This window comes from Ziziphus jujuba, chromosome 3, assembly GCF_031755915.1.
Source record: "Ziziphus jujuba cultivar Dongzao chromosome 3, ASM3175591v1".
Taxonomy (NCBI): domain Eukaryota; kingdom Viridiplantae; phylum Streptophyta; class Magnoliopsida; order Rosales; family Rhamnaceae; genus Ziziphus; species Ziziphus jujuba.
In genome coordinates this window covers 22102655-22125573 of record NC_083381.1, presented here as the reverse complement: position 1 = coordinate 22125573, position 22919 = coordinate 22102655, and the positions used below count along the sequence as shown (strand labels likewise).

Sequence of the window (22919 nt, the reverse complement as noted above, 5' to 3'; positions counted from 1 at the left end):
TTAAATTCATATTTTATTATTATTTTTAATTTTAAATCTTAATTTTTTGATAGAATTTAAGAACAAATAAAAAAAAATTTGATGTCAATATTATTGGATCATCCATATATATATATATATATATATTTTGCATCAACTTGTAGATGTACTTAAAAAGGCCAAGCTAATGTGAACCCAAGCTAATGTGAACCTTACAGCAGCCAAATTTGTTGATTAAATTAATTTATACCATACGTGTGTGTGTGTGTGTGTATCTGTAAATATAATCGATCATGTTTTCAAATTCATTATTAAGGTCCACTGAGAAGAGAAACCAGATCAGAAGAAAAAAAATATAATAATAACAAATATTAGTCAGAATGTGTGCGAATTTGCTAATCTATTAAGAAAATGAGCTTGTTTCCAGCCCATTCACGTAAACAGAGATTGATAAGACTAAAATAAACCAATTATGCTTTACTAGGCTAATTTGATTTAATTTTGATTAACTAAGCAAAGTTAACAAATAATGTACCAATATCGGGTCTTTGTTTAACTATGCTGATTTTGATTGTTTGGTTTGCTTAAACATACAACGGTTATATAAATGCCAACTAAATATTAATATATGTTTTATATAATACCGGAAGTAAAAATAGTCAATGATAATGAAACTTGGGATTTGGTATGTGACGGATTAAAGTGGTAATTAATAAGTAGATTAAATTAAATGTCAACTGGTTTTTCACCCGGAAAAGGAAAAAAAAAAAAAATTGTTAACGGGGCTGACTTTGGAAGAGCAAAATGTAAAGCAAGCTATCGCAGGCATTTTGTAAAGTCAGACTGTAGAAAAATGCAAATTGCAACATGTTGTAAGTGATCACAACAAGCAAATTATCACCAATTTTTATGCATTACGACCACAAAATGGAAAGCGTGCCCGAATTCATCTATAAAATATTTGTAGGTTCATTGTTTGACCATTTTTACGGATTTCTTAATTTATTTTATTAGTTTTACCTTTTTTTGTGGCTGAAAAAAAGTATGTTTTATTTTTTTGGTAATAAAAAATGTATTTTTTTTTTTTATTGTATGCCCCTTTCAAATAAGTTTCACGTTAAGTTAATCAAATGTAATTTGCCAATAAGATAAAAAATAAAAAAATAAAAAATTTCTTTGTTATGGAACCAGCATATAATGTAGAAGTAGGACGAGATTTGGTATTGATGCTTTACATTTTGGGTAAAAGCCTTTGATAAAATCTAGAAACTCAATGATAATTTGGCTCTTTAAAACATGATCAAGATCATATTATAATCTCATTTTAGCAAAAAGATCATATTATAATCTCTCTTCTTTCTCGCCGTCTTTATAGGAAGTCCTAATTAACAATATATATAAAATTGATCAAGAAATGACAACCTCAATATAATTTAAAAATGCGTGACTTTAGTTAGTATATATAGCTGTATTATGACAACATTTTTTTTTTTTTAAGAAAAAATATTGCTTCTGAATTTTCTATATGCTTATCCAATAATATATACTATAACTCTATGAGTACAACTTGTTTACGAACTCTTTGAATATCAAACTAATGTCGTATTAGTTTATTTTTTCTATTGAAATTCAATTAATATATTGTCTCATTTGTTGGTAAATAAAATTGAGTATTCATACATATACAGCTAAAGGGATATCGATTTTTTTTGTTTTAGGAATAAAAGAAGAAAAGGGAAAAGAATTTCATCCTTCCCCTTTGTATTTGGTCAGAGGATTAGATTGTTCATCTTGTCACCTAGGCCAGCAAATATTAGCTGTTATAAAGCTGATAATCTCTCTTTGAAGGATTATTAATTTAATCAGCTATCCAACTTAGCAAGAAAAGAAGAGTAATTTAAGAAATTCATTTCAATGTCCGTGAAAGGATAAACCTAAATAGGTCAATATTGTGTTGCATGGACGTGCCTATTGATGCTTAATTAAGTTATAATTATATAAACCCTGCTCGATAATCGAGGCATTTCACATTTATAATGGACTCCCCGGTTATAATATATATATTATCAAACTTAAATGGGTCTCTAATTTTAATGTTAATATTTTTTTTAGATATTAAATTATATTAAAAGTTAAAATTTAAAATTATATTTATTAATTATCGAATTTTGATATAATGTATTTTTTTTAAATAAGATATTAGTATGTTACTAAATCAATATTTATCATTTTAAATTTTAAATTATAATATTTTAATATGATCTAATAATTAATAAAAAAATTAATATTAAAAATATTAAATCATTTCAAGAACCTGATTATATATATATAAAATAAGGTGGATTTTGATCATATTATAGGCTACAATCATTGAACACATGGAATCAGATATATTGGATGCATTTTAATTTTCACTCTTTGGTTCTCTGCCTTGCAAGCAAATCCAAGGAATCATACTCAGACCAAATTGGCACCTCCAACAAGAAACCGAAAGAATAAACTATTAAAAAAGCGAAAAAAGCGAGGGGACTTATGAATGCTAGCACTCAATTACATCAAGCAATTGAGGGGTGAAAAATTGACTGATAGAATGGAACCTTTTTGCTAAACTAATAGAATGGAACCTCTTATTGTAATCCAAATGGAAATTTATGTTCTACTCGATATCTTTAAAGGCATCGAGGACAATAATAATAATAATATTAATAATTATAATGGTTAAAGGGCATTAACTTAGTAGCTAAATTATTTATAAAAAACACTTAGTAGCTAAATTACATTTTAGAAAATAGAAAATGTTTAATGTTTGACATAATTAATTATAGTCATATGATTTTTGCTTTCCTTGACATACTATGTACTTTATTTTTCTAATTTGAAACTAATAGTGTACTCATAGATTTAGTTCAATAATAAAATTATTAAATATATTTTCAGATTTAAAATTTAAATTTTGATATACGTAAAGATCTTCTTTTCCAGATTTTGTAGTCAAAAAACAAAAAAATGAAAACAAAAACTAACAATGGCTTTTAGTATCGAAGTTCATTGATTTTAGCCCCAAAAAAAGATGAAAAAGAGTTCATTGATGAATTTCTAGTGCTATAGAGATTAATTAATGATGGGTATTAGAACTACTACATGCCTCTTGTACTTATCGTAAATCTTAAACGTTTGAAAAGTAATATCATAAATACCATTCAATTTATTAACATATTTATCAATAGTATATATGTCATTAGAAATACCTATCTCTTCAAAAATATCAATTGTATATATGTCATTAGAAATACCTATCTCTTCAAAAATATATTTATTTATTTTAAATTATATTAACATGTTAATTAATTATATAGTATTGATATGTATATTTTGGATTAGATATATTGATAGAATAAACAGTATCTGTAATAATATTTATGTTTAAAAGAGTTTCAAAAAAATTTATATATTAATTTTTAAATACTATTTATTAATGATATATTTTTTTCAAATCTATTAACGAGGGTGTATTCAATTTAGAGTTTGATAGATTTAAAATGAGTAATAACTTTAAAGGATTTGATGGATTGTTATGGAATTCTACAGATTTCATAAAAATTTTATAAAAATCTAACAAAATATTTGGGTTTAAGACTGAATTTCATGTTGATTATTTTCTTTACAATTTCACTGTTAAAATCCTTTTAAATCTATTAAAATCCATCATTTTTATAGTTTTTTAAATTTAATAACTGTTTAAATACGATCAGATTTTAAAAAAATTATATAAAATTCTAATTGAATACATTTAGATTTTAACAAATTTTTATAAAATTCATCAAAATTTAAATTAAATATCATTAGATTTGTATAAATTTTTTTAAAATTTAAATCAAATATTTCTAAATATTTAAAAACTTTTAGAATTTTTTAAATTCTAAGTATAATATACTTCCTAAATAATGATATAGTATTCGACAACCTTTATTTCTAAATGTAAATATTTACCGAAAAAAAAAAGCAAAAAAAAAAAAAAATCTGTAAGGCAAATTTATGAGAGAGACGTGGTGCCGAATTGTGCTTCCTTCTCTTATACACAAATGGGGCCTACATGCATTTTCTTTGTGCACCCTGTTTGCTGTGTCAGGGTAGCCTGAACTTGGTTGGTAGTTGACAACCCAAGCAGGAGAATGTAAAAATGATAAACAAATCAGAGCCAAGACAAAACTCAATTATTTATTTATTATTTTTTTTCATTGATCTTAAGCTATTCGTCTATTTTCACATAAAATTCAGGATGAGATTTGACATCTTGTATTTTCCTTTTTTTTTTTTTTAATAAGAAATTTAGATACTGTTATAACAATTTAATGGAACCTCATATAGGCAACTGAACAATAATCTTTGTCCCTTAGCATGGAAATGGAATTTAATTGAAAAGAAAATTTTCAAATACAGATTATGAAGTATATTTTTCAATACAGCAGCAAAAATAATTTCAGAATATATGTATATACATATATATTGGCTGGAATTTCAGAAAATCAATTGGACTAACATAAATTAATTGATGATCACAACGTATATAAAGTGTTTTGTTTTGTTTTTTTTCTTTCCTCGTTTTTCTCTTATGTTAAAAACAAAGATACGAACTTTCCAAAGCCTTGAGCCTGGGTGATTTACGCGTTCCTTCCTTGAAATTCATTATTCGGAATCCTTGAATTTCATTATTTTTCCAATCTCCAAATTAAAATATTAGCTAAATTAATTTAGAAATGCATGGTCAGTCTTCTATCAAAATTTTTCCATTAGATATTTATAATTAATTTTTGAATTGCTTTAAAAATTCCAATTTAAAGTATATTGTATTTATATAAATATAATAAAATATTAAAATTTAAAAGCATAGTAAACTATATCAAAATTAATATAAATTTCAAATTTACATTTAAATTTCAATTTTAAATAAATTTAAGAACTAATAAAGACATCAAGATTATTTTGTATAAATTTGCTTATATACATGATTTATATCATGTAATATTACTTGTCTCCCTATGGAACCCATAGACGGTGCCATCAATCAATTTCAAGGTAGTTTCACAATAAAGTGAACCCCTTTGAATATTTTTGAGTCCTTGTACAGTATCATCTATCTTCTCTCTATATATTTTCATAATTGCGTGGAAATTCATTACTAAATATGACATTGAAATATAAGAAACAACCTTAATCTTAATTTCATTTGCCAAGCATTCTGAGAAATTTCAATACACCGTGTGTAGGTACCTTTTTATTTTTTTCTGGGGTATAGATGTGTGGATCCCACACACCTAGTGTACTGAAATTTTTTTTTTTTTTGGTTTTTTTTTTCACACTTATAAACAAAAGCTAAAAACAAAAATCATAGGTCCCAAATCGGAAAAATAGATGTGATTGATTATATAAAAATTAAAAAAATAAAGGCATTTGATTACCAGCTTACAAAGGAAATTGTATAAATAGAGGTGTCGTCTGAAGTCTCCAAGTGGAAAAATATATGGTTTTATCCAAAAAATAAAAAAAAAAGTGGAAAAATATATGGCTGTGATCTTGATGTTGCCGTCGGTATGACAAAGACCTACTCCACGAGCCTATAAGTCTAGAAGTTCAAAGTGTGAACACAGACTATTCAAAAGCATTTTCTTCTATTCAACCAAAAAAAAAAACAAAAAAAAGAAAAAGCTTTTTTATCCAAAAAATTCCAATAGTGTGGTCTCAACTTTTCTACACACTTTATATTCCTTCTTTTTGAATTGCTTGCGTCATTTAGAGTACCTCATTAATTATCTTTGTTTTCAAAAAAATACAAATATATTAAAAGCCAAAAAAAATACAAATCTATTGAAGGTTGTCATATCTCGTGAGATAATTAAATAAGTTTCTGTCCTCTTTTCTCCCAAAAATAAAAAATAAATAAATTAAGTAAATTTACTAGCTTTTTTTCTTTCATTCTTTATTTTATTATTTTTTTTGGGTGAATTATGACTATACTAGCTGATTTATTCTAAGATACATGCACAGCTAGTGGGTTATTGTACCAGTACAAATATTTGGACAAATGAAAAAAAAAAAATGAAGAATAAAAAAAAAAAAAAAGGACATATACACAGAGAAAGTGTGAGAATCCTGAAAAATTTATATTGGGACCAGCAGTATCATAAAGTTTCTGTCCTTTTTCATTATCTTATGCATAAAATATTTTCTAAAGTGCGGGGGGAAATATACCACGGTAAAATATTTGTATAATGTGTCTCCACATCATTAGCTATCAATGGACTTTTGATGCCTAGAGCAATGAAATTAAAAGAACAAAAAATCTCCAATTTAATTAAGCCACGCTGGGTATGAATTCTTAAACAGTCTCTAAGATTGTTTGTACAATTTTATAAAGTAATGTTTAGGCTTTCAACGAGCTTATAATCAAAATTAAACAAAAATAAAAATTTAACCCAAATATGACCTTAATAGAGTGGTTCCATTAAAGGGGGCAACAAATAATAATAATAATAATAATCCGACTCAAACCCAATTTGCTAATTAACTATTAGTGTCAACACAATTAACATAATTGTAAATGGGTCAACAATAAACCGTTTAAGAAAAAATTAACATGAATTAAGTTAAATAAGTTAAATTAATGTATTAAAATTAAAAATAATGATAAATTTATATAATTAATATATTATAATGTACAAATATAATAAAATAATATGAATAATAATATTTTACTAAAAAAGGTGAAATCGATTAATCAATTTAACATAATATTAAATTGGCACAAGCTAAGATTGAGAAACTTCGACATAATTAATTAGAGATGGATACAAACTGATATAAACTGATCAAACAGATTAAATTGAACTAGTTTGATTTGGTTTAGTTTAATTTTTGACTCATGGTGATTCGGTTTGGTTTGAGTAATTTTTAATCCAAATCAAATAGGCTATATATATCATATATAATTTTTAATATTTTATTATAATTAATTATATTTTTAATATATTTCCATGTTTTAAAATTATTTACTAAAACATATTAATAATGTTAAATTTAAATAAATAAAAAAATAATATTTTTTAAAAATAAAAAAAATAATAAACCAGATTAAGACGAACTAAATTGAAACCAAACATGGTTGGTTGGTTCAGTTTAATTTAGTCTTTATTTTTAGTTTCATTTTCCACAAAATGAAGGCCAAAAATTTACCATACCAAACCGATATCTACCTCTACAATTAATAGCTTTAAATAACGGGATTAGACAAAACACAACCGGTTAATAATTTACCATCCCTAGATTCCAACGTACACCTTTTTTTTGTTATTATTATTATTATTATTTTAAAGAATTCCATATCAGCTATCATGATTACAATGAGGTTTTTTATTTTTTATTTTGGGTGAATGTTAGAACGAGGGATTTGAAGCCAGGACATATTGCCAATTAACAAAGCAAAACTCTATTATAATAAGGAAAAAGTTAAAAAGAAGTTACTGGTTTCTAAGTTATTCAATAATAAAACTAAGTAATAGAAAGACGAAGCAAAAGGTTGGAAAGCTTGTGAGTTTGTGATTTTAAGTATGTGATCTTGTGACTTTATGAGAACGTTGACTAATTGACTAAAATGTAGATGAGAATTAGGTATATGCTATTAGATGCTACAAGTTATTCTTGTTTCGTATGCATCTCTTATTTTATATATTGCAGGCCGCTCTTAATTACCTCTTCATTCCACAACAAAGCCATTAAGGCTCTGTACCTCTCTCTCTCTCTCTCTTGCTCCTCCATTGTTAAACAAAAGAAGCAGGTCAGTCTCTGCCCATTTCTCACTTTTTCTTTTCAATTTTTTGTTCCAATTGATTATTTCATTAATTTTTCTGACTCTGATTCATGAAAACCCGACAAAAGTGCCATTAGCATTGGAACTGTGTTTCTTTTTCAGAAAATAGGACAGTACTTTTCTGGGTTTTCAGAACCCAAAAAAATACAAAAAAAAGCTTTCTGGATTTCTTTTGCCTTTTTCAAAGACAGAAGCAAATCATATTAGGTTACGCATTTCTTACTTCTATTTGACATTTAAGTGTCATATCCAACTAGAAGGAAAGCTCTAGTATTGGCTAAAACCCAGTTGATTACCAAAGATGCTTTTGTCATTTTTTATCATAATTTTTTTTTTTTTTTTTTGGGAGTTGGTTTTCGGGTAGAAGTAGATGGATATTTTTTATTTACTTTAATTCACAAGAAATAGGATTTGAAAATTTGAATATACGATTGGCCAATTGAAATAACTATGCCGGAAGATATTTTAGAAATTAAGCCAGTTGCCAATTGAAAGATGATTTCCTTGCAACTTGCACAAGTCAGTCAACAAAATTGGCACATGCATGTTTCTCGTTTAGTCTGTATCCAATTGTCAAATAGAGACTTTATTTTTTATTTATTTATTTTTTCAAAGACAAACTAGCTTTTCGTCTCACGTTTTCATTAGTTTTTGTATTTTTCTTTTTTGCTCTTCAACTTGTTTGAATTTGAAACGGCATGGAATTTTTGTTACTACATCTCTATCATACATAATAATAGGTCTTATTAAAAATAATTAGGATCATTAATTTGAAGCAAATAGTTATACATACTTTTAGTAAAAATATTTTAATTTGCAAAGCAGTTGATGCATCACAAGATTAACATAAAAAAGGAAAAATTTCATCTACATTTTTTAAGTTTAAAAAAATTATCACTTATACTTTTTAGGTTTGAAATATCATCATTTACCCTTTTTGTAATTGATTTTTATGAAAACTCTATCTTACCTTTACTTTCTAAATAACTACTAAAACTTTATTTATCTTTTTATGTGATATATTAAAAGTTATAATTTATTTTAGGATAAATTCCATTTAAACTTTTTAATTTTTTATCATAATTACACTTATAAATTTCAATTGTAAAAATGAACAAAAAAACATTCACAGATAAATTCTGAATTTGATTTTTCATAAGCATGGATCTAATTGTAATTAAAACAAAATTAAAAAGGTTTACATAAAAAAAAAATTTCCTTTATTTTATTATTTATAATTATATTATTTGTCATTATATAAATGAAATTTATAGTAAATGATATTTTTCCATGTACATCATTCTAAAGCTAATGATGGAATAATAATATACTATTTATTTTGACATATAACAGTAAAATAAACTTTTGATAAATCAAATTTATCAAAAATAACTCCTAAATTAGTAAATGGTAATTATTTAAATTTTAGAAAAATAGATGATGATTTTTCAAATCTTGAGGTGTCAAGAATTTTCTACCAAACCTTTAGGTGTACATTAAATTTTCCTAAATAAAAGACAAAAAGTAGAAAGAAAAGTGGTTGGTGTATCAATCTCCTTGCCATTCTGTCCCCAAAAAAAAAAAAAAAAAACAAAAAAAAAAATTGGAGAAAAAAAATCTCATTGTCATCTAATGTTGCTCTAAAAAGTTAGATATATCATACAGTTTTGAATTAATATACGAAGATACCATACCCCTTACGTAAGTTTTCCTTTTTAAAAAAAAATTATTATTACTTTTTGCTTATATATGCTGTTAAATGGTCATGATTTTCACGGATATTATAATATATGAGGGAGGGAAAAAAAAAAAAAAAAAACAAAATCCAAAATTCTTCTATATGTGCCAATCATTTATGTTTTTTGTTTATATGTGCCAATTAACATTATATAAATTGTTAGCTTTTCAATTTCTTTTTCAGATTAATTTCTGTAAAAATTAGAATACAGTCCAATGCATAATAATACCATTTCAGAAAAATAAATAAATAAAGCTCTAAATGATTTTTTATGAAATAGATAATAAAACCGAATCATTTTTTATTTCTAACTGTGAGCCATCCTGGTTTTCTTATAAGCAGGAGTGACATTTTAAATATTCTGAATCTCCAATTGAGAAAGACATGGCTGGAGATCAGCAACTTGGAGTGCTTAACGCACTCGACGCAGCAAGAACACAATGGTACCATTTCACCGCAATTGTAATTGCCGGAATGGGATTCTTCACAGATGCATATGATCTTTTCTGCATCTCTCTCGTCACCAAACTTCTTGGTCGAATTTACTACACTGACACTAACAATCCCAAGCCCGGAACTTTACCTCCCAACATCGCCGCCGCCGTAAACGGTGTCGCGCTCTGCGGAACTCTCGCCGGCCAACTCTTCTTCGGCTGGCTCGGAGACAAACTCGGCCGTAAAAAAGTCTACGGTATTGGAAATTAGTTCTCAGTTTCAATTTATTTATTTTTGTCTCGAATTTTTTTATAATTTGAAAGTGGCACACCATAAAACGCTTATGGACTGATTGTTGACTTGAATAATAATCAACAGGTATAACCCTTCTTCTCATGGTTATCTGTTCCATAGCCTCTGGACTTTCATTTGGTAAAGAAGCTAATGGAGTAATTACCACCCTTTGTTTCTTCCGTTTCTGGCTCGGTTTCGGCATCGGCGGAGATTATCCTCTCTCCGCTACGATCATGTCCGAGTACGCCAACAAGAAGACTCGCGGAGCTTTCATTGCAGCTGTTTTTGCTATGCAAGGTTTTGGGATTTTAGGAGGAGGTATAGTGGCTTTGATCGTCTCAGCGGCATTTGATCACCTATTCAAAGCTCCTACATATATAGGAAACCGGGCAGAATCTCTTGCTCCGCAAGCCGATTACGTTTGGAGAATCATTCTAATGGTAGGAGCTATCCCTGCAGTGTTAACATACTATTGGAGGATGAAAATGCCTGAAACGGCTCGTTACACAGCGCTGGTTGCGAAGAATGCCAAACAAGCTGCGGCGGATATGTCAAAGGTTTTGAATGTTGAACTTGAAGCGGAAGAGGAAAAGGTAGAGAAGTTTGCTAAAGAGAAAAATTCGTTTGGCTTGTTTACTAAGGAATTTGCTCGGAAACATGGTATGCATTTGCTTGGTACCACATCTACTTGGTTTTTATTGGATATAGCATTTTATAGTCAGAATCTTTTCCAAAAGGATATATTCTCCGCCATTGGATGGATTCCGCCGGCGAACACCATGAATGCTATACACGAAGTTTATCGGATTGCGAGAGCACAAACACTCATAGCGCTGTGCAGTACTGTGCCTGGTTATTGGTTCACTGTCTTCCTCATCGATTATATGGGTCGTTTCTTCATCCAATTGATGGGTTTCTTCTTCATGACCGTCTTCATGTTTGCCCTTGCAATTCCATACAATCACTGGACTGAAAAAGAAAATAGAATCGGTTTTGTTGTTATGTACTCGCTTACGTTTTTCTTCGCGAATTTTGGACCCAATGCCACAACTTTCGTTGTCCCGGCCGAGATTTTCCCTGCGAGGTTGAGGTCAACTTGCCATGGAATATCTGCGGCTGCAGGTAAGGCTGGAGCAATTGTTGGAGCTTTCGGTTTCTTGTATGCGGCGCAGAGCACCGATCCGAGGAAGGTCGATGCTGGGTACCCGACGGGGATCGGTGTGAAGTATTCTCTGATTGTGCTTGGAGTGATCAATTTCTTTGGAATGTTGTTTACATTGTTGGTTCCGGAATCCAAAGGGAAATCACTGGAGGAGTTGACGGGAGAGAATGAAGGTGAAGGTGTTGAGATTACTGAGTCAGTTTCTAGTAGAACTGTTCCAGTATGATAGAAACAAAAAATACAAAAGAGAAATATTAAAAAAGGAGCTTAGTGAAATTTATAGTGCTCTTTTTTTTTTTTCTTTTTTTTTCTTTTGTTTTTTTTTTTTTTTCCTTTTTGTTTGGTTTTTATTTTGTTTCTTTGTGACAACTTGAAATGCTAAGAATAATGTAGATATTTCTTTTGTGAAGGCTTTCATGCAGAAGAAAGCAAATTATATGGCAGTGTTTGGAAAATGTATGCAAATTAAGCGTGTACCTGTAGCTCTATGTTACAAATCCATTTTGACCCAAATAATAAAAATGCGATTGTTCACTATCATCACGTGTGGGATTTGACTGAGCTAGAAAACAAATTTGAATTCACAAAATGTTATTGCTGTTTTCTTATTTTTTTTAGTTTTTAAAACTTATAAAAAAAAATATTATTGCTGTTAATTACCATGATATGATTGAACTAAAGCTTTTTTAGGAGTTTTATGGGCATTTACTAAAGCCATAAAATAGCAAGTCAAGAGAGAGTCAACACAAGTCAGCTATGTTTTAGATACTGTTCCTAGTGATGTGGGACAGTGCGAGTTGGCAACCAAAAAAAAAAAAAAAAAAAAAAAAAGTGAAAATAATGTTTTGAATTGAGATTTGAATTTTGAAGAGCCCTCTAATTTAACTTCAGAAAAATGATGGATTTTTCCCCCCCTCTCCAAGGTGGAGATATTCAAATTTAGAAATTAATATTTTCCAAAAACAAACCAAAATTTTTGAGCATGTCAAAAAGACAATTTCATCAAAAAGATGTCCAAAAAATGCAACAAAAGTAATGGATTGCCATATATTTTACATTGCCAGATATTTTACAAAAAATAAAATAAAATAAAATAAAAATAGTAATGGGTTATAAATCCCCCTAAATTAAATCCCGTTCGAGCATTATAAGAATTAATATATATATATATATATATAAATATATATATGTATATATGTATATGTTATTCTTTAAAAAAATAAAATATTTTCCTTCCCTTCATTTTCAATTAGGTTATAATACTAATTTTCTCTTCTTTCATATCATTATACAAAACAGTCAAGTTTGGAAAAATTATTTTTCATCACTTCCTTATTGGTCTATACCTCCATGGCACCAATTTTCTATCTCTTACCAGTCATATTATACTTACCTAACATAGTATCTCATTTAAAGATAAACAAATTAATTATGACATATGAAAAATGTTTTGATATTTGTTATTAATAAAATTATTACCCATATAATAATTATTAATTAATTGCATTTGATTATGTATTATTTTTTGTTTTAAAATTTAATTAAAAAAATAAATCATATCCAATTACTATTTGAATTGCTAAACAACATAGCATATAAATTTTATTTGTCATGGTCACAAAGATAATAAGTATATTTTTGGAAATGAACATAAACGAATTATGAAACTCTGAATATATTTCCTCTTTTTCTCCATTTAGGTCCACCTTGTTTACACGTTTAGCAATTCAATTAAATAAAGCTACCAAGTCAATAATTCAATACGTGAAGAGTAAACAAAGATGATAAAAAGCAAATAAAGTGTCTTAATTCCATGAGAGAACCCGTCACCAACCCCTTCAAGCTTTCTGCAACTATTAACTCCCGTAGTCATATGCGTAGACGCGCGGTACACCTTTTCGTTTATTAAAAGTTTGATTATTATTATTATTATTATTATTTTCTGCTGAGTAAAAGTTTGATTTTTTTTTTTTAACCTTAATTTAACGATCAAAGAATATGGTGGGTAAATCCTATTTATTTTCAGATTAATTTACAGCCTTTTCATTTATATTTAATTACGAAAACTGTAAATATCACTATTTCCTTTGTCACCAATAAATAGTAAAACAAATAAGATGTGGAGTATGGAACACTGGAAAGAAAATAAGAATCCATGCATAAGACACTAAATAGAATTTAGTTTTCACCGTTTTGTTATAAACGTTTCGTCTCTAATACGGAAATTAATGCAGTATATTTTTCTTTTAATTATTTAAAAACTCCAACTCAAGCAATTTTTTTAATTAGGGGAATGGAGGGATAAAACGCACCGTTTTAGTAAAATACTGATCATTTGTGTTGACCTTTGACCTGACATGTCGGTATGCATACGCGTCAGTTATTAACTGGGAAGTCTGGGATGTGTTAAACGTAAAATACATTATCCTTTACAATACGTCTAGTAGTCACTCTTTTATTAAAGCAATAAGGAACCAAAACAAAAATGGAAAAAAATAGAAAAATAGAAAATACCTTGAATTTAATGGTTTTTCTCAATTATTTTTAAGAATGAATATGACATTTAATGATATAAAAACAAGTTAACAGAAAATGAAGCCATCTGTTGAAAGACTTTTGTGTGGTTGTGACTTTGTGAAAGGGTTGACTAATCCTTATGCTGATGAAGAGTTTGGTATCTGCCTCAGATGCCTTTCATGGTTCTGGTTATTTTAAGGATCTGTCCTCCACATATATATATATATATATATATATATATGGTAGGCCGCTTAGTTACCACTTCATTCCACACCACAGCCGATAAAGCTTCTTACTCTTCCTCGGAAAATAATTCCGAGTTTGAATTTCCATATCCCAAATATTATTATTATCTGTTTATCCTAAACGAGATATCAATATTTATCTATCTTCTTCAGTTTTCTTCTCCAATCCAAGGGAAGCTGAGGTAAGTCTCTCAATCCCATACTCATTCTCACTTTTATCCATAAATTAATTTATGAGAGTTTCTTTTTCCATGGATATTGGAACTGTGTTTTTTTGGATACATTTCGGGTCCACACAACTACTACTATATTGCCTAATCAAGAAAGTAATAATTATTTTATTTATTATTATTTTTTTTACTTGAAATAATTCTTTTATCTTAATCAATCAAAATTTGCCATGTAAATTAAGACAGATTTTCTGAAAAATTTTCGAGCAAAAAAAAAAAACAGAGTAGCTTTATTTTGTTTTATTTTAGGGGTTTCTTTTACCTTAAACAGAGTAGCTTTATTTTGTTTTATTTTAAGGGTTTCTTTTACCTTACTTTTTTTTCTTAAATAAAAAGGCAACCATATATCTTGGTTACATATATAACTGTGAGTTCTTGGTTCTTTACAACCGGTGGAGGCTGCTCATGAGCTAATCTGGACATGATGACTTGATTGGTTTTAACCAAGTTGCTTAACAAAGCTGTTGGCTTGTTGGTCATGTGTTTTGTTTTATTTTTTGGAGTGGGGCTTCTAGGGACAAGATAGATGGTTTTCTCTTTCTTTACTTTTTTTTTTTTTTTAAATTTATTTTATTTACCTTGTTTATATATCAAGGAAAGGATATGATTTCATTAAATTACCTCCTTCACGATAATGAGACGGGAAAATTTTCTGGGTCTCTAGAAACTGCAACGACAATCAAGCTTTAATTCTCATTGTTGTTTTTGTTTTTGTTTTTATTTATTGGCTCTCTTCAACTTCTTTCAATCCGAAACATTGGATCTGCCTAATATGACTTAAAAGTCATGGCTGCGTATCAAATAATAGCTTAAAAAATATAAATTGTTAGTCAAAATAGTTTATATGTCAATTTCATCACCTCATTTTTCTTTGAAGTTTAAATATATTATAATTTTTTTCAATAGAGCCCAAGGTTCCATACTAATACATCACTCTCTCTCTCTCTCTCTCTCTCTCTCTCTCTATATATATATATATATATATATATTAACTAGTTTCCACGTAGTGAAGTACACTTCCCCCAAGTCAATCTTCTTTTTCTTGATCGTTTTTTCTAGAATGAATTAGAATATATTATTATTATTATTTTTAACACTTTGATTGTGCTTATTTTTTCAATCTCAATCCTTTCATTGCAAGTCCAAATGATATTATGACATTATTTTAAATTTAAAAAATTAATAAATATATTATTAATACTCAAATTACACATGTGTTGACATAGATTTCAATGTATTAAAAAAAAAAAAAAAGAGCCATAGAAATGGAAAAATAAAAAGAGGATCATCAAGTAAATGTATAAGAATTCTAAAAGTCAAAACAAATTTGCTAAATTTGCGAACGGTAATTGATTTAAAACGGCGACGTTTCACTTTTAGGATATTAGGGATTGACGACGATGTTGGTTTTTTATTGACTTTTCAAAATAGTGTTGGTATACGTGGCCGTCAATAATTGGTGGTGTAATTATGTAACACATAGCTTATATTTTCTTTTCTTTATTTATTCATATGCAGGAGGACTTGTAAGAATTAAGCCCGATATCCACTTACAGAGATATTTCTTGTAGCCATGGCTGGAGACCAACTGAGAGTGCTTAACGCACTCGACCTTGCAAAAACACAGCTCTACCATTTCACGGCCATCGTCATCGCCGGAATGGGCTTCTTCACCGATGCCTACGATCTTTTCTGTATCCCTCCGGTCACAAAGCTTCTCGGTCGCATTTACTACACTGACACTACAAAAGCAAAGCCCGGAACTTTGCCTCCCAACATCGCCGCTGCCGTAAATGGTGTCGCGCTGTGCGGAACTCTCGCCGGCCAACTCTTCTTCGGCTGGCTCGGAGACAAACTTGGTCGGAAGAAAGTCTACGGTATTACCCTTCTTCTTATGGTTATTTGCTCCATAGCCTCTGGGCTTTCATTTGGGAAAGAAGCTAATGGAGTAATTACCACTCTTTGTTTCTTTCGGTTCTGGCTCGGTTTCGGTATCGGCGGAGACTATCCTCTTTCCGCTACGATCATGTCCGAGTACGCCAACAAGAAGACTCGTGGAGCTTTCATTGCGGCTGTGTTTGCCATGCAAGGGTTTGGTATTTTAGGAGGTGGGATTGTGGCTTTGGTCGTCGCCGCCGCGTTCGATCATCAATTCAAAGCTCCAACATACAAAGAAAACCGGGTAGAGTCTCTTGCTCCTCAAGCAGATTACGTTTGGAGAATCATTTTAATGTTTGGAGCAGTCCCAGCAGTCTTAACATACTACTGGCGTATGAAAATGCCCGAAACTGCTCGCTACACCGCGCTGGTTGCGAGGAATGCTAAACAAGCTGCTTCGGATATGTCTAAGGTTTTGAGTGTCGAACTCGAAGCCGAGGAAGAGAAGGTAGAGAAGCTGGCTAGAGACACATCAAATTCTTTTGGTTTATTCACTAAGGAATTCGCTCGCCGCCATGGACTTCACTTGCTCGGTACAACTTCAACATGGTTCTTGCTAGATATCGCTTACTACAGCTCGAATCTTTTCCAAAAGGATATCTTCTCGGCTATCGGATGGCTTCCTTCAGCGGAGACGATGAACGCGATCGATGAGGTTTATCGGGTTGCTAGAGCACAAGTATTGATTGCACTGTGTGGTACTGTGCCTGGTTACTGGTTCACTGTTCTTTTTATCGATTATATAGGTCGTTTCGCAATCCAATTGATGGGTTTCTTCTTCATGACCGTGTTCATGTTTGCTTTAGCAATACCTTACCATCATTGGACTAAAAAAGAACACAGAATTGGGTTTCTTGTGATGTACTCCTTGACATTTTTCTTTGCTAATTTCGGACCAAATGCGACGACTTTCGTCGTCCCGGCGGAGATTTTCCCGGCGAGGCTTAGATCTACCTGCCATGGAATTTCCGCAGCTGCCGGTAAGGCCGGTGCGATTGTTGGAGCTTTTGGATTCTTGTATGCGGCGCAGAACACCAATCCGACGAAGACAGATGCCGGTTACCCGCCCGGTATCGGTATGAAGAATTCTCTGATTATGCTTGGAGTGATCAACTTCTTTGGAATGTTGTTTACATTGTTGGTTCCGGAATCCAAAGGGATATCACTTGAGGAGTTGACTGGAGAGAATGAAAATGAAGGTGGTGAGACTACGGACCATCAGAATACTACTGTTTTAAATGGAACATGACCAAAAGATGATCAAATTATATTAAGCATGTGAAAATAATTATCAGCTATGGTTTTTACGTTTTCTACTTTTTGTTTCCTTTACAATGCAAAACAGTAATGTAGATACTTTTTAATGTGAACTTAATGTACAATAAGATGCAAATTTTATCAATACTGGTGGTGTATTTGAAGTTTGTGAAAAATCTTATGTATGAATTTTTGATTTTCGAATGGTTTTGGCTTTCCTACTTTTATAGAAATGTTCCATACTTAATGATTAGAAAAGTAAAAAAAATAAAAATAAAAATTCTTTAAAGGAAATTAATTTACAATCTTTAAAATATTCTTAATTTTCTTCAAAATTTGGGTTTTGATAAGAAAACAAAAAAATAAAGCAATAGTGACTAGTGAAACCAGATTTGCCAAGTTTATCTATTACAAGTAATTTTATTTTATTTTAACCCCAGAAAAAAAAAACATATATATATATATATATATATATATTTTACAGGTTACTTGTTGGAACACAATTTTGAATTGGGTACCTTGAAGTGTACCTTTTTATAAAATATAAAAAATAAAATAAAAACAAACAGCTCGTAATTCATGGGAGTTCTGCAAATTTCTATAAAAGTCTAAACCTGTATATGTGGGAAATTTTATTAATATTAATATTAATATTATTTTGTTTTTTTTTTTTTTAATTAATCTCTGTTTTAGTTGGTTCAACCGATGCGAACACTTTGATAAGACATGCGAATGGTTATTTTTTGGTAACGAGATTCAAAATTTAGTGTTAAAAAAAATATTTTTATATTTTAATAGCATTAATTGAATACCCACTTTCTAAAAATTGATCACTAATCATGTTTACATCATATTGCTATTTTTATTTTTTAAATAAATTATCTAACTTATAAATTATTTAAAATTTTTCGGCATTCCATATGCTTTCATGGATACATATAGATATATTCAACCATTAAAATTAACTTGTTTGATCAATATTATCAATTTAACTTTTCAATTTTTATAACTTCTAGCTTAGGCTTAATTTTTTAGGGTGGTTTTAAGTTATGGCAACATTAATATTAAGATAAAATATAATATCCATGCAATCTCATTGATATCAATATATAATATAATATTGTTAACCCCAAAACTTAATAATTCATTCAAAATCAAAATTCTAGTAACACTTTTATCTTTGTTATATATTAGAATTTTTTAATGCAAATTCTCTTTTAGGCCGCACAAGTCTACGTATAGAGTTTGTCAATTTTAAAGTGCTTATTGAGAAAAGCGAATCGTATCATTTTATTCACCAAAACAAAAATAGTATCATTTTAGTTTTCGCAAAAATCTTAATTGTTTTCAGGCAAAAAATAAAAATTATATATATGTATATATATTTTACCAAAAAAGGAAGTATTGGAACATTGACTTTTTTTTTTTTTTTTTTAGAACATTGACTGTTATTAGTGAATTTGATAGCCCATTGCAAATCCAAGCCCGTCACTGAAAATTTAAGCCCGTCAGTGTAAATCAAGCCCAACAAACAAAGTCCAAATGAGGGAAGTTGTATCGAAAGAGATGCTTCTCACGTACTCTCAGTCTTACTGAGGGATAGACTAAGAGATAGAGAGAGAGGGTGTTTGAAGGGAAAAAAAACTCTAATACTCCCGGAGTACTGAGTGAGTGGATACTCCTTCCATTAAATAAAGGACATTTGGACAAACTTTGCCACATCAGCTGCCTAACTGCTGTGACAGCGTTAAAAAAACCACGTTAACCTTGAAAGACGAAAGGCCATCCGAACCGAATCGTAGTCCTTAAAACGCCAATCTCATCTCCAATTTTTCTTTCTTCTTCAATCAGTTCAGATGTCTATTTATATTGTTATATATTTTTTAAGTTATGTAAAACATTTTAAACGCAGTGAAAATAAATTATTTTAATATGTACCACAGCCACCAGATTTAAAAATAAATAAATAAATAAATCCCTAAAAAAAATCAACCAGTTTTCTTAATAGCAGCTACAACGCAGAAAACCCACCCAAAAAATCAAAAGTCAAATCCAGCATGTAAAACTGATTGAAAAAGATAATAATTAAAAAAATTAAGAGAAAACAATAAAAGGGTCCATTCAAGTGTAGCTCTCCAACTTTTTTTTTTTTTTTTTTGTTTCTGAAAGAGGGCCAAATCTCGACTGAGGCTCATCTGAGTATTAGATGGTTCTACATTTATGGATTTTTGAAGGTAACTTTCGGTTTTTCTTTGTGATGTGAGAAAGAGGAAGAAGATGAAGTTTAGAGTTGTAGAGGGAGGAAGACGACGTTTAACGTTGACGTCTGTTAATCAATTTTACAGCTGTATTTTAGTAGAATGATGTGGCAGAGTTTGTCCAAATGTCCTTTACCTAATGGAAGGAGTATCCAAAAAAACACATAGAGTTTTTTCCTGTTTGAAGATATTATCCAATCGGAACTTGTTGCGCTTTGCGGTTCTTATTCTCAATTTGACTGGGATTTTTTTTCTCTTTTTCTCCCTCTATTTGGTTCTCTGATTTTTTCATTAAAAAAAGAAAGAAAGACATATATATATATATATATATGTATTTTTTTATATTAATTTATAGGATATATTTAATTTAGAGTTTGATAAATTTAAAATGAGTAATAAACTTTTAAGTAGTTGATGGATTATTATGTAATTCCATAAACTTTATAAAAAATTTATAAGAATCCAATGAAATATTTGAAGTAAATATAGGATTTTATATTGATCATTTTTTTCACAATTTTATTTGTAAAATCCTTTCAAATATATTAAAATCTATTATTTTTTAAAATATTTTAAAATCAATGACTTTTTGAATACTTATAGATTTTAAAAGTATTCTATAAAATCTTAAATGAATATATTGGTATTTTAATGAATTTTTATAAAATCCATTAAAATTTGAATTGAATATCCTTATATTTGTATAAACTCGTTTAAAATCTAAATCGAGTACCTTTAAATTTTTATAAACTTTTAAAATTCTTTAAATTCTAAATTGATTTACCCCTTTAATTTTTTCTCTGATTGAAAGTTTCAATTTTTATCTTTGTTTTAGGAGATCTTGTCAGCTCTGACCATATTACTAACCAGTATGTGATTTCTTGGAGATGTGGATGGTGTTGTGTGGATTTTTGAATACCTATAGATTTTAAAATTATTCTATAAAGTCTTAATTGAATATATCTGTATTAAAAATCCATTAAAATTTGAATTGAATATCATTATATTTGTATAAACTCATTTAAAATCTAAATCGAATACCTTTAAATTTCTAAAGACTTTTAAAATTCTTCAAATTCTAAAATGATATACCCCTTTTAATTTTTTCTCTAATTGAAAGTTTAAATGTTTATCTTTGTTTTAGGAGATCTTGTCAGCTTTGACCATATTACTAACCAGTATGTGATTTCTTGGAGATGTGGATGGTGTTGTGTGGATTTCTGCGTAAGCTTGGTGAGGAAACTGCAAGGTATGATTTAGTAGTATTTTAATTATTATTATTATTTTTTAATCCGGATGAATTTGTCATTTAAATTTCAAAATAATTTTGAGTATATATATGGGAAAAATTCATAGATATCTTTTTGATTGGATTGGTCTTATTTAACAAAAGAGATTTTCTAGTTGTAAGCGATTAAAAATTTGTTCTTGTTTTTTTTTTTTTTTTTTCACTAATGGAGGAAATTATTATGTTCTTTGTTTTCCTCCTCGTGTTCATATAAGATTTGTTGTTGGAAACTCAATTAATTTGGTGTAGTTTGATTATTAAAAAAAAAAGTTTATGTTTTTCTTCAGATTTGACCACTTTTGTCTAATTTTTTCGACCTTATTACGAGTGGTGTTTTTCCTCGTGGTATTGATTTCATATTTAATAAAAAACATATGTTTTTCAATTTTTTTCCCTTGACAAATACAAAAAAAAAAAAACAAAAAAATTTCTTGTGACCCTTCCTCATTATAGATATTGAACTATGATATATATATATATATATTTGTTGAGTTTGCTTTTTCAATGCATAATTTTTTGTAATTGAACGTTATCATTTTTGTTATTGTTGGTATATTTTGTCAGATCCTTTTCATGTTCTATGCCAAAACTTTGCTGGCGAGATTTCAAACTGGACTTTGCATGGCATGCCAAGTTGCGCCTTTATGGTTGTTCATTAAATATAGGTACGATACAGAGGTGGCAATTTGTGTCATAACACGGCAACACAACTCGAAAACGATATGTAATAAATGAGTTTGGATTTATTATAAATGGGTTCGCATCATAATTGGATCAACCTGTTTAACACGATTATTAATCTTGTCATTTTCGGGTTGACCCGTTTAACTCGAAATTGATCCATTATAATCCATTTATTAAACATATTAATTTCAATCCGATACGATTATATACCTATTACAACCCATTTAAATTTAATTTTGAATTATAATTTTATCCATAATATAATATTTAATAACTAAAAAATATTATAAATTAAGAACTTTATAAAAACAATTTTCTATTATTAATTTTTTAAAGACAAAAAATAAATCTTTAACAAAACAAAAATAAAAACATAAAAAATAGGTTAGTTTTTGGGTTGGGTTAATAGATTATTTTTTGGATTACCGAGTCAATTTCAGGTTAACAGGTTAATAGGTCAATATGACCCATTAAACTAATCGTGTTAAGCGGGTCGTGTCGTGTTGACCTGTTTATAAATAGGTCGGGTTAGTGTTTTAGGTACCTGACACGATTAATAAAATGGTCATGTTCGGGTTAGGCATTTTTGACACGATTATTAAACGGGTTAACACGAACACAACTCATTAACACAAATTGCAAAGTCTGGTACTATGGGACACTAATACAAGCCCAATCATAAAAAGGGTTATTTTTCAACTGGGAAAGCACTCATGTCACAAGGATATCAAATTTGCAAGGTTGAAATTGAGAATTTAGCATATAAGATTGGTAGTTTCTTTAACTTAGAAAAAAAGATTTGATCTGGGTTAATATTGATTTTTCTTTTTATGATTTTAAGGGAGCATATTGGTACAAGAATGCTACTGTTCAAGAGTTGGAAATACAAGCATTAGATGCAATGTTGCAGCTGTTTGCTAGGACTTCAACGTCTTCTTCTACTGTACAAAGACAAGATCAAACTGTTGACTGAGACTTCTAATCCGAACTGCATGACTAAGAAAGACAAGGTCATTCAAACTCATTAACA

General features: G+C 29.1%; 2 protein-coding genes across 5 annotated transcripts in view; both read left to right on the top strand.

The window, feature by feature from the left end:
• Positions 1-17806, top strand: part of LOC107407530 (probable inorganic phosphate transporter 1-3) — a 121356-nt gene extending 103550 nt beyond the window's left edge. Inside the window, exons 2-3 of one of the 3 annotated variants that reach the window (XM_060815602.1) lie at positions 14355-14416; positions 15983-17806. In XM_060815602.1, the coding sequence (XP_060671585.1) occupies positions 16038-17651 (1614 nt within the window). In that variant the 5' untranslated portion in view covers positions 14355-14416; positions 15983-16037 and the 3' untranslated portion in view covers positions 17652-17806. Of the gene's footprint in view, positions 1-14213; positions 14417-15982 lie in introns of those variants that run through there. The other 2 variants (XM_016014821.4, XM_060815601.1) reach the window with 2 other exon arrangements.
• Positions 7674-12012, top strand: LOC107407529 (low affinity inorganic phosphate transporter 3). Of its 2 annotated transcripts, none has more exons than XM_016014818.4 (3): positions 7674-7810; positions 9924-10272; positions 10395-12012. In XM_016014818.4, the coding sequence occupies exons 2-3, from the start codon at positions 9966-9968 to the stop codon at positions 11696-11698; spliced, it is 1611 nt and encodes a 536-aa protein (XP_015870304.3). In that variant the 5' UTR covers positions 7674-7810; positions 9924-9965; the 3' UTR covers positions 11699-12012. The 2 variants fall into 2 exon arrangements, with proteins under 2 accessions (XP_015870304.3, XP_048333337.2); XM_048477380.2 differs by lacking the exon at positions 7674-7810 and adding an exon at positions 9520-9544.
• Positions 17807-22919: the final 5113 nt, after the last annotated feature.

Coding starts and splice junctions, on each gene's coding strand:
- LOC107407529 (XM_016014818.4), top strand. CDS start 9,966: ATGGCTGGAGATCAGCAACTTGGAGTGCTTAACGCACTCGACGCAGCA. Junction 10,273..10,394: donor CGGCCGTAAAAAAGTCTACG/GTATTGGAAATT, acceptor AATAATCAACAG/GTATAACCCTTCTTCTCATG.